The 12,116-nt window shown below is 34.4% G+C and overlaps 1 protein-coding gene across 4 annotated transcripts in view; it reads left to right on the top strand.

Moving 5' to 3' along the window:
- Nucleotides 1-12,116, top strand: part of WASF1 (WASP family member 1) — a 69,727-nt gene that overhangs the window by 46,449 nt on the left and 11,162 nt on the right. For all 4 annotated transcript variants that reach the window (XM_043439156.1, XM_043439155.1, XM_043439158.1 and 1 more), the window contains exons 2-3: nt 3,806-3,966; nt 9,691-9,825. In XM_043439156.1, the coding sequence (XP_043295091.1) occupies nt 3,834-3,966; nt 9,691-9,825 (268 nt within the window). In that variant the 5' untranslated portion in view covers nt 3,806-3,833. The remainder of the gene's footprint in view (nt 1-3,805; nt 3,967-9,690; nt 9,826-12,116) is intronic.

Genomic DNA, 12,116 nt, shown 5'->3' with positions numbered 1-12,116 from the left:
AGAGGAGACCAAAGTGGGACCGTTCTGGGGTTTTTACTTCTTAGGTTTTTTCTCATGTTTTGGCTCCTATGTTAGCGTGCATGTTTGTTTAAATCATTGAAGCTGTACAATTTTGTATACTTTTTTAAAAGTGAACTTCATATTGTACAATTGTAAAAAGGTTTAAAAATGTAGAGAAAATGCTGGACAAAGCAGTCAGAGGAGACAGATTTCATGTAAAAGTTTGTTTTTAAAGAATGTTCATCAGTAACACTTAGATGCAATTAGATTTATACAAAACTTTCCTTTTGGTAGTTATTAAAGCTCAGTAGATAATAAATGCCTTCCTTCAGTAAGCATTGTTTACCAGTAAGTACAGGCAGTCCTCATTTAGTATGGTAGTGTGGGACCAAAAAAAAATGCCTGTATAAGATAATAAAACTATACAAAATCGTCTTAATAATCAGTGAGAAAAAATTAACAGCTGTTCCATGATCTCTAAAAAATTTGTCAAAACATTTAAAATTCTATTTTAGTTATAAACATATAAGGAAATGAAAAAGTAAAGCTAATATAATTTAGTATAATAATTTAGTATAATGTTTCTAAATGTATTAGAAACTGAATTATAGTGCTAGTGCTTTATTTCTTGGTAAAAACTTACCAAGAGTAGTTTGAACAGTGCTTTGCCTTCTCCTTATATAACTTAGAATAACAGAGCCAGTGGAATAATCGTCTTTTCTATGCCTTGCAAATTGTCTTATTCTTTTCTACTAATTTTAGATCAGCTTCCAACATTTTATCCTTTTGCACTTTGTGTCATGAAATATCCCTCAGTCAGTTCAGTTCAGTCGCTCAGTCGTGTCTGACTCTTTGCGACCCCATGAACTGCAGCACAACAAGCCTCCCTGTCCATCGACAACTCCTGGAGTTCACCCAAACTCATGTCCATTGAGTCGGTGATGCCATCCAACCATCTCATCCTGTGTGTCCCCTTCGCCTCCTGCCCTCAGTCTTTCCCATCATCAGGGTCTTTTCATATGAGTCAGCTCTTCACATCAGGTGGCCAAAGAATTGGAGTTTCAGCTTCAACATCAGTCCTTCCAGTGAACACCTAGGACTGATCTCCTTTAGGATGGGCTGGTTGGATCTGCTTGCAGTCCAAGGGACTGTCAAGAGTCTTCTCCAACACCACAGTTCAAAAGCATTAATTCTTCAGTGCTCAGCTTTCTTTATAGTCCAACTCTCGCATCCATACATGACCACTGGAAAAACCATAACCTTGACTAGATGGACCTTTGTTGGCAAAGTAATGTCTCTACTTTTTAATACGCTGTCTATGTTGGTCATGACTTTCCTTCCAAGGAGTAAGCGTCTTTTAATTTCATGGCTGCAGTCATCATCTGCAGTGATTTTAGAGCCCCGAAAAATAAAGTCAGCCACTGTTTCCACTGTCTCCCCATTTATTTCCCATGAAGTGATGGGACCGGATGCCATGATCTTAGTTTTGTGAATGTTGAGCTTTAAGCCAATTTTTTCACTCTCCTTTTTCACTTTCATCAAGAGGCCCTTTAGTTCTTCTTCATTTTCTGCCATAAGAGTGGTTTCATCTGCATATCTGAGGTTAATGATATTTCCCTCGGCAATCTTGATTCCAGCTTGTGCTTCCTCCAGCCCAGCATTTCTCATGATGTACTCTGCATATAAGTTAAATAAGCAGGGTGACAATATACAGCCTTGACATACTCCTTTTCCTATTTGGAACCAGTCTGTTGTTCCATGTCCAGTTCTAACTGCTGCTTCCTGACCTGCATACAGGTTTCTCAAGACGCAGGTCAGGTGGTCTGGTATTCCCATCTCTTTGAGAATTTTCCAGAGTTTATTGTGATCCACACAGTCGAAGGCTTTGGCGTAGTCAGTAAAGCAGAAATAGATGTTTTTCTGAAACTCTCTTGCTTTTCCGATGATCCAGCGGATGTTGGCAATTTGATCTTTGGTTCCTCTGCCTTTTCTAAAACCAGCTTGAACATCTGGAAGTTCACGGTTCACGTATTGCTGAAGCCTGGCTTGGAGAATTTTGAGCATTACTTTACTAGCATGTGAGATGAGTGCAATTGTGTGGTAGTTTGAGCATTCTTTGGCATTGCCTTTCTTAAGGATTGGAATGAAAACTGACCTTTTCCAGTCCTGTGGCCACTACTGAGTTTTCCAAATTTGCTGGCATATTGAGTGCAGCACCTTCATAGCATCATCTTTTAGTATTTGAAATAGCTCAACTGGAATTCCATCACCTCCACTATCTTTGTTCATAGTGATGCTTCCTAAGGCCCACTTGACTTCACATTCCAGTATGTCTGGCTCTAGGTGAGTGATCACACCATCGTGATTATCTGGGTCATGAAGATCTTTTTTGTGCAGTTCTTCTGTGTATTGTTACCACCTCTTCTTAATATCTTCTGCTTCTGTTAGGTCCATACCATTTCTGTCCTTTATTGAGCCCATCTTTGCATGAAATGTTCCCTTAGTATCTCTAATTTTCTTGGAGATCTCTAGTCTTTCCCATTCTATTGTTTTCCTCTATTTCTTTGCATTGATCACTGAGGAAGGCTTTCTTATCTTTCGTTGCTATTCTTTGGAACTGTGCATTCAGATGCTTTTATCTTTCCTTTTCTCTTTTGCTTTTCGCTTCTCTTCTTACCTAAGAATTCCTTTATTGTGAAGTTTTTTGCTGTTGTTGCTTCTTTTGGGACATCTTTTTGTGACAACTACTTTCCGCATTTCAGTAATTTTACCTTCACTAAATTCCTCTGACTGCATATCTAGTGTCTCTCAAATAGGATAGTGGCAACATTCCCACAATCAGCTGTTTTTTTCTGTTAATCCACTTAGAGTCAATTTGAATTTCACTCCAATGTCATTTTTTCTTTCTTTGCCACATTTTTATCATTATTGGCCAGTTCTCTCTTTCAGTTATCATTTTGTAAAATTTCACATGAGTTTATCATTGGGAGGCAAGAAGATAAACCAACTACTTTCTTTGCTGTCTATAGGTAAACTGAGTAACAGATGAGAAGTCACCTTTCACCAACAGAGTTTGAAAAAAAGTGATATGATTGGTCACTGGAATGATATTCCTCTCTTATTAACACAGTAACTTGTGAACTGAAGTGCCTGCAAAGGGATTTGTATTTATGTAGTTAGTTAGTATACTGTAGTAAGTCGAATTAGAACCATGTTGTTGGGGGACTGGTATTATTTAACTGAACTGTGGAAGCTGAAATTTGTGCATATGGGAAGCCTGGGAAGTAAGGACTGATTGTAATTCAAAGAAGGTTAATCAATTAAATAAATATTTTTTGGTTGGTTTTGATGAGATTGAAGATTACATGGACTATTTGATTTTTGAGCTATTGAATGCCTCATTTTTTCCACATTTTATGTGGAAAAGTAACTTTGACGCTAATCTTGCAGCTTCTTTAATCCTCTTAGATAATTGCTTACAGAGGACCTTCCATACTAACTTTCTAGAACAAAACCTCTAGTTGTAGTAAGTAAAATCAGTGGTGTCAAGAGAATAATAGTGATAATGATTATGAATTGATCATGAAGCAGCTGACATTGAAAGTAAGTTTTAAAAAATGTTTCATATGATATTGACATTCTAATAATTGATAAAAATGTTAAATCAGTTTTATTTAGTCAGGTGTGACTCCATTTTCACCATCTTCATACTAGTAAATATTTTATTATGAAATGTGAAATATAAGGTCTCACTCTGTGTTGGTTAAGACTGAAAAGTGTTAATTTATTGTATGATTTCCTACAGGTGAACTGGCACAAAGGTTGATCTCAAGATGCCATTAGTGAAAAGAAACATTGATCCTAGGCACTTGTGTCACACAGCACTGCCTAGAGGAATTAAGAATGAACTGGAATGTGTGACCAATATTTCCTTGGCAAATATAATTAGACAACTAAGTAGCCTAAGTAAGTATTTTTACATCAATTAAAAATATTACTCACAAACCAGAGTTACACATTGGGGTGTTAAAACAATATTCTTGTGACTAATTTGGGTGGGGGGATAGTTAATAAGAAGAGTGCAGAATTATCTAATTATTTTGAAAAAAAGTGTCATTTTCATAAAATTAATGCATTTTAGAATCATTTCTTCTCTTGGATCTGGGGAAGGGAAATAAGGACAGAATCTTTTAGCAACAGAATCACATGATGCATAAGAATTACTGAGATTGTTTTTAAAATATGATTTGGACTATAGAAGGTGGTGGTAGAGTTGTACTTTTGCTTGCTTGTTATCACTATATACTTTTCTAGAGGCTTCAGTATTTGTGTTTTGGGATACTAGTATCTCTTTATATATCTTATTAGCCTAGGGATATATTTTTATATTATCACATATCTAAAAGTGAAAGATGTGGAGTAGTAACTGACTAGTCGAGGATTAGGTTAGTCAAGTGGATTGTCTAAAGGACATTAGCATATGAGTCAAGTGTCTGATTGGCAGCCTGATGGCAGACAGAAGGCCAGCAGACTGGCCAGATAATACAGGCCAATGGAAGGGACAGGTTAAGGGAGGAGGTGAAGGTCAGTCTGTTTCCATTATAAGATTTTATAACAGAGCTGCTAGGTTAAGGAATTATTTCCCATTTATTCTAAATGTAATGTTAGAAAAAATTTCTAAAATCCAGTTTATCTTTTCAATTGAAGGATTAGCTTTTTCTGAGACATTTATATTTTATTTTAAAGACAAAATAAGATGTTTTTGGCCTAGATATCATCTCTAAGTAGTCTTAGATTTGTCAGCCATACCCACCTACACAGATTGTCCTTAATAGCCAGGATTGACTCCTCTTTTCTTTTCCTATTAACTTTTGTCTTTTTATAATTGAGTACTTAGCACAAGGTAAAATGAGGTTGTTGATCTGATTTGTTTCAAGTGAGAGCATTTGGACATATTCATGTAGCCAGAGCAACATAAAGTTGTATTTTAATGTTCTTGGTGAGAGCACTAAATTTCTACATTGCTTGTGAAATAGTTGTAAGAGTAAATTAAAAGACTGTTTATTTGAATTTAAGTATATTCTTTGTTCCACTTGGTGTGTTTTTTTTTTTTTTTTTCCAGGTTAGATATTGGCTGTGAATCACTAACATACTGTTTACTTGTTTCTTTCTTGAGCAATTCAGTATAGAGTGTACTTTTGAAACAAGTCAAAAGAAAAGTCCAAGAAAGTATTAATATATGATTAATATATTGTTTAAAGTCATTTGCTAGTACTAACTGGTTTTATATGTTATATTCTAATAATATAACATAACATAACTTCATTTAAAATTTATATATGCTATATGTAAATAGGTGCATCAGCTTGTTAATATTAAAATGCATGTTAAGAGCATAGAAATGACATTAATAAGTTTGGTTAAAATATTTCTTCAAAATGAATGTTAGATCTAATATAGGCATCTTATTTTAGGTGTATTTTCAATATAGAATTTAGAACTAATGTAATGATTAAGAGTGTCAATTTTGCAGTATTAACCCATTTCTCACATAACATAAAGGTAAAGAATTTTCATGTCTGGTATAGGCAGTCCATTATAAGCAACATATGTCAGCCAGCACATGGTTATGCTGTAACCAAGCTCTGAAAATAGAAATACATTGTAAAATATAACTAAATTAGGCTTTGAGTGCTTCAGACTTGGAATCAGAGACTATAGAGGCATTTTCATGGTAGTTTGTAGAGATTCAAAAAAGAAAAAGCATAAAATATTGTAGCAAGGTATAACATTAGTTTACCACCCTAAAATTAAGCTCTCTGGCAACTTTCCCACTTGACATAGTTGAGAACCTGGAGTTAAATTTAAAAGGCCTCAAGATAGCCAGAATAAACAAGTCCAGGCTGAAGACCATGTACATAAAATAACCAGTTGATCCCTCTCCAAGTTTGTTTGCTTTTACTTTGATAATTCAGACAGGTTAATGATGTGATTTCCAAACATTCATGCTTCAGAGAATTAAAAGAGGAAATGTGGGGGAAGGGGGATGCCAATAACAGAAGTAGGCATTACTGAAGCCAATCAAAAGGTGTAGTTTATAGTGAAGGAAGAAGTGACATAAGAGGAAAAGCAACATAAAAACTGGAACGAGGCCATTTAATGTAACTGCATTTAATGTAAAATTATACATTTTAATGCTGTTGTTTCTCATAATTTATGACTTTGAGTTCTCAAAAACAGGTTAAATTATGTTTAATTTTTATTTAAGACAGGGAAACTTAGAGTAGATTTTATTTCAGTTTCCATCCAAAACAGTTAAAATAATAATTAATGCATTAAATAATCTCTGAACTACTTATAAAACTAGGCTATTCAGAATGGTTCTACGTAATACATATTTCCGCTTTGACGCTAATCCCAGCACCAAAAGTGCTGTAGCACTTTCACAGTAGTGAAGGTCGACTCCAGGGCTCAGGTAGCTTGGGGCTGGACATTGTTCTGACCTCTTCCTTACAAAAATATACATCCAGTTCAGTTGTTTTTCCTAGTAGAACACAATTCTGTTTTATGATAATTACTGAAAGCCTAGAATTTGCTTTATTTAAATTTCTTCTGCTATTCCAAAATTTTCCCCATTATTACTACTACTACTTAAGTAGTTGCTCAGTCTTGTCTGACTGTATGCGACCTCATGAGCTGTAGCCTACCAGGCTTCTCCATTCATGGGATTTTCCAGGCAAGAGTACTGGAATAGGTTGCCATTTCCTTCTCCAGGGGATCTTCCTGACCTTACCATCTGAGCCACTAGGGAAGCCCATGTCTTATTTAACAGCCATTGGAACTCTAATTATATGAGAGATCTTTTAGTGTTTTCTCTTCCCAAGGCCTTTCTCTTGTTGAATATAGCCACTTTGAGCTGCCAAGATGAGCTGATAGAGCCTACTTCTTGTTCTCAATCAGAAAATTTCACAGGTAGCAATGTAGATGGGTAAGAGGGTAGATAAATAGATTGGCTCTATAAGACTAATTAGTAGATAATGGACAGATAACACTGAATATTTTGCTATGTGATGAAGGTACATGTTTTTTGTCCTCAAAGAACACACCCCATGTAGTTGAAGAGTCTAATATGATGAATGCTGAAACTATTCTGTGTGTTTCAAACAGTGTGAGCATGTATATAATTAAAAACCATGAGTTTTAGATTATAGGAACTGAGAAAAGAGAGATAACCATAGGTGAAGTCATAAGAGGAGGCTTACTGAATGAATGTGAGTTGAACTGGGCCTTTAGGGAACAGAAGAATTTGGAAAATGTAGAGGGATGAAGAAGGAAGGCCTTTCAACTTGTTTGAAGAAGTAAGCAAATGAATGGAGGCAAAAATAAATATATGAGAGGGTTTTTTTTTTTTTTTTTTTTGCTGCACACCATGTTGGGGTCTTAGTTCCCCGACCCGAGATCCCTGCAATGGAAGCACAGTCTTAGCCACTGGACTGCCAGGGAAGTCCCATGTGAGAGGGATTAAAGGTACAAATGATATTAGATATATATGGTGGAGCTTCATATGGAGGATAGTGTTAGATGAGAGGATTTAGATTTTAACATCAGAGATAATGAGACCTCACAGCTTCTTGGGTAGAGACAGTAGTATAATAAATGTAAGTTTAGTTGAAATTCAGGTACATAGACAATTAGCTTTCTTTTCCATTGCGAACTTTATTCATTTCACCTTTCTCTGGGATAGGAGGAGGTAGATTTAGAAAGTAAGAAGGGACATGAAAATAGAACAAATGGGATGTCTATCTTATGTATGTCAGTGCTTTGGCACTTAAACCTGAAGTGGGGGAAGTGTAGACTTTATTTAAAAAATCTGTTAAAAAAAGAAAAAAAAAAGTCCAAAACCTGTGGGCTCTCTTTCCCAAAATATACAAATGCATTAGAAATCTGCATATAATTTCAGGTGGTATACAGACTGTAAGTTAAAGATCCGTGTATTAAACTTAGTTCTTTCAGGAATAGAATTGTCTCTTCCATCTTTGTGTCTCTTAACATTTGATGAATAAATGAGTAACTTTATACTTGCCTTTTCTTCCACCTGTAATGCCTCTCTTATCTGCCAGAGAAACTGTCTCTGGAAGTTTCTCTAATACCATCCCACACCCAAAAGTTTAGATGCTTCTTTCTCTGTGCTCTGTGGCTCTGACCTTGTTCTATAGTCAGAGCTGCCTGTTGTTAAGCTCCTGTCCTGTATCAGGCACTCTACCATTGCCCTTCCCCCTGGCTTTTTTTTTGCTTCTTTTTCTTATAATTTCTTTGAAGGAGATATTTTTATTTCTATTTTACAGGTGAGGAAATTTATACCAAGGCCTCAGAGTGAAGGGAACAAAGATTTGGACTTAATTATTAAATTGGTTTTCATTTTTATTTAAATGTCTGTTTCTCCCTCTGTTCAAAACTTGTCAGTTGCAGAGACCTTCTTCCAATCATTTTTCTGTCTCCAGGATCTAGAACATTGTCTGGCATTTTGGTTTACAGCAAATGTGAGCGAATGAAAATGTATAAAATTATCCTTTTTCTCTTAATTATAAAGAAATTAAAATTCTGATTTTTTTGCCTAAAGATTAGAAAATCTTCTAGGATAGGAATTTTATGTTTTATTTTTTGGTGTCTTCAGTAGGAAATAACGCCTACCAGGCACAGTTTACTGAACCCTCAGTAAACATTTGTTGATTTAACTGATAATGTACTAAAGTGCTTTGAAAAAAAATAGCCATTGTTCAAATGTAAACTGGCAAGATTAATGAATTCATTATGTAAGTATGTAAGTACCCTGTTACAGGTTATAGAGCTTACTGTTGAGCCTCATTTAACCTAGACAGTATGCTTGGGTCTAAGTTGTCTTGATTTAGGAAGACAATCAATTTTTTTTTAATTCAAGGTATAGATAGTAATTGGCTTATCTTTATATTGTGAGTATTCATTTGTTTATATATTCTAAATACAGTTGAATATTTTTAAATTCTAGGTCATCTGAAACTTCTCCCTGACTTTTTTATTAGATAGAAATTTTTATTGCTCCTTTTTGAATGGGATTATTTTGGTTTATTCTTTTCATAATGGAAATTTACATGACTAGAGGAATACAGTGATTTTAGATTTATGATTTTTTAAGAAACTAGAATGAGAGAAAATGTAAAATATATCTCATAAATTTTCAGAATCTATGTTTTGGGCATACCTGAGATTTGGTCATCTATTAGCTTTATGAAGAATCTTGCATTCTGTCACTTGGCCTGAAATTCAGTTCTAGTGTAGACTGTTTATGATTGCTGATTTGGGATTAAGAGATGTATTATTTATTTTTACTTTACATCATGACCTTTCTAACCCTTAACAGGTGTATAAAGGGAGTGAAAGTGGTGTATAGATAGGGGTAGAGCAGGAGAGTATTTCCATTTTAGCCACAAGTCACCTACCAGAAAGTGGTAGATCTAGTATTTAAAACCATATATCCTAGGGTTTGTTTTTTCCAACTCTATCACAGTTAGATTACTGTAGTTGAGGGTTTAAAGTTTAAACTGGTTTCAAATAAATATCAAATTTATTGGGGCAGCATTTTAAATGTTAAATTGGTTTATATTTATCTATGATAACTTTAAACTTTATGGTATATGCTTCATTTTTGCTTAGGTAAATATGCTGAAGATATATTTGGAGAATTATTCAATGAAGCACATAGTTTTTCCTTCAGAGTTAACTCATTACAAGAACGTGTGGACCGTTTATCTGTCAGTGTTACACAGCTTGATCCTAAAGAAGAAGAATGTAAGTTTATGCATATTTTCTTTCACATGTATGTTTTTGGTTAGGTAGGATGAGTGATATATATATAAGAACAGTATTATACATGAATTTATTTAAAAAAAAACAACTGGGAGAAAGGTGCTTCCGTTAATCAAAGAGACACACAAAAAACATGAATTTACTGCAAATATTTTTTACCCACGACCTTTGTTGTACATGTTGTAATAGGTTGGTGGCTTATCTGTAAATGCCATTAGCATGACTCTCCTGAGTTGTCTACTCTTTTTTTTTTTTTTTGTCTACTCTTTTTTTTCTTCTTCTTGTCTATTAGATAGCTCTTCATTTTTTGACATAAATTTTTTTTAAGCCAGACTTTTCTTCCATTTTCTTTCTCTTTTCTTTCTCCCTTGTAATTTTTATTTATTTATTTATGACTGTGCTGGGTCTTCACTGCGTGCGGTGGAGGCTTCTCACTGCAGTAGTTTCTCTTGTGGCAGAGCAGATGCTTTAGGCATGCAGGCTTTAGTGGTTGTGACCTGTGGGCTCAGTATCTCCCTTATAATTTATTTGTATACTTTTGTCTTAAAAATAAAAATTACTTGAAAATTATCTGAAATTCTTAGGTTTGATTTTTTTTTTTTTAAAGAATGAAAATTCCTTTTAATATGCTTTTATATGTGCAAATTGCTAAAATCACCAGAATCTGATCTGGTTATTTAAATGTTACTTCCCATTTTAAATGAACATTCCCTCCCCTCCAAAAAAAAACAAAACCCCAAATTGCCAACATACAGGACAAAAATGTTCAATAGTGAGATATTAAGCTAGGGATATCAGGCTTAAAAAATCACATTACAGGCTAAAATAATGGTAAAAACTTTAGTGGTAAAACATTTCATGCATTGATAGAATATATTGAATGTTGTTGTTTCTCAATGGCTCTGTTTTTTTTTTTTTTTCTACCAAGAGAAATGAAATTATTAAGAACATAATTTTTGCCAATCGACCCTAGAGAATTATTTAATGTGAATCTCTTATAATACTCTGTTCAAAATATTTTTTGTGGAATAGCATTTTTATTTTAACTAAGTTATTTATCTCAACTTGAGCAATAAAAATACTAAAGGATATCACTGGAAAAATCAAAAGGTAATTTTGCTACCTTTTATATAGCAAATATGTAAAATATAAGGATGTTTTAGTGATTGAACCAAAATTTCTGACATAACCTAATTTAATGCCTAAATAAGGAGAGGTGAATACTTCCTATGCCAAGTTTCCTTTGCATGCGAAGATACAAACTCACAGGTCTAGATATGAGAAAAAACCAAGACAGTACTTAAAAAAAAAAAAAAGAAAACTTTATTGAGGTATATTTCATATACCCTACAGTTACCTCTTGTAAAGTGTATGATTCAATGGAATTTAGTATTTTCTCTGTTATGTGACTATCACCACAGTCGGTTTTAGAACATTCTCCTCACCCCAAAAAGAAACCCTGTATCTAATGGAGTTACTTCTCACCTCACCTTCTCCCTGGCCTCTAGCAATCACTGTCTACTTTCTATCTCTTTGGATTTGCCTATTCTAGACATTTCATATAAATGGAATCTTATAGCATATGATTTTTTGTGACTGGCTTCTTTCATTTCTTAGCATAATGTTTTCAATACTGGTTCATTTTGTAGAATGTATTGGCATTTCCCTGATGACTAATGATGTTGAGCATCTTTTCATGGCTTAAAAGCTATTTAGAGACAAGTCACCCAGCAAGAAAGTGGTGGATAGGATTAAAACCAGGTTTTTCATCCTAGTTACTCTGAGTGAAGTGGACCAAGTGCACAATTTTGAGAGAGTATACAAACAGGGAGTGGATTGTTGGTATTTGGGTGACATGAAATGAGGGAAAGTCAGTCTGGTCATTCCAGATCTTTTTTGTGTCCGGGATATCTAGATGTCTATCTCATACCTCTTGTTTTTAAATGTTAGCAACTGCAACTAGTTCAGTCAAAAACAAGTAAAACAAAAATGATTCTGTTTGTGCAAAGGGCTGGATCTGGACTTTACATTGTACCAGAAGTCTTATGATAGAATTGTCAATAGATAGTTAGCATGTGCTTGTCCCTTTAATAAAACTACAGTCAAATGTAATTCACAGTTCAGTTCAGTCACTCAGTCATGTCCGACTCTGCGACCCCATGAATCGCAGCACCCCAGGCTTCCCTGTCCATCACCAACTCCCAGAGTTTACTCAAACTTAATGTAAAAAAATAATAATAAAAAAATAGTGATCTGATTTTTTTAAGAAAACA

This window comes from Cervus canadensis, chromosome 20 (genome assembly GCF_019320065.1).
Source record: "Cervus canadensis isolate Bull #8, Minnesota chromosome 20, ASM1932006v1, whole genome shotgun sequence".
In the NCBI taxonomy this organism is placed as follows: Eukaryota; Metazoa; Chordata; class Mammalia; order Artiodactyla; family Cervidae; genus Cervus; species Cervus canadensis.
The sequence above is the reverse complement of the archived record's forward strand: the minus strand, read 5'-3'. Positions and strand labels throughout refer to the sequence as shown.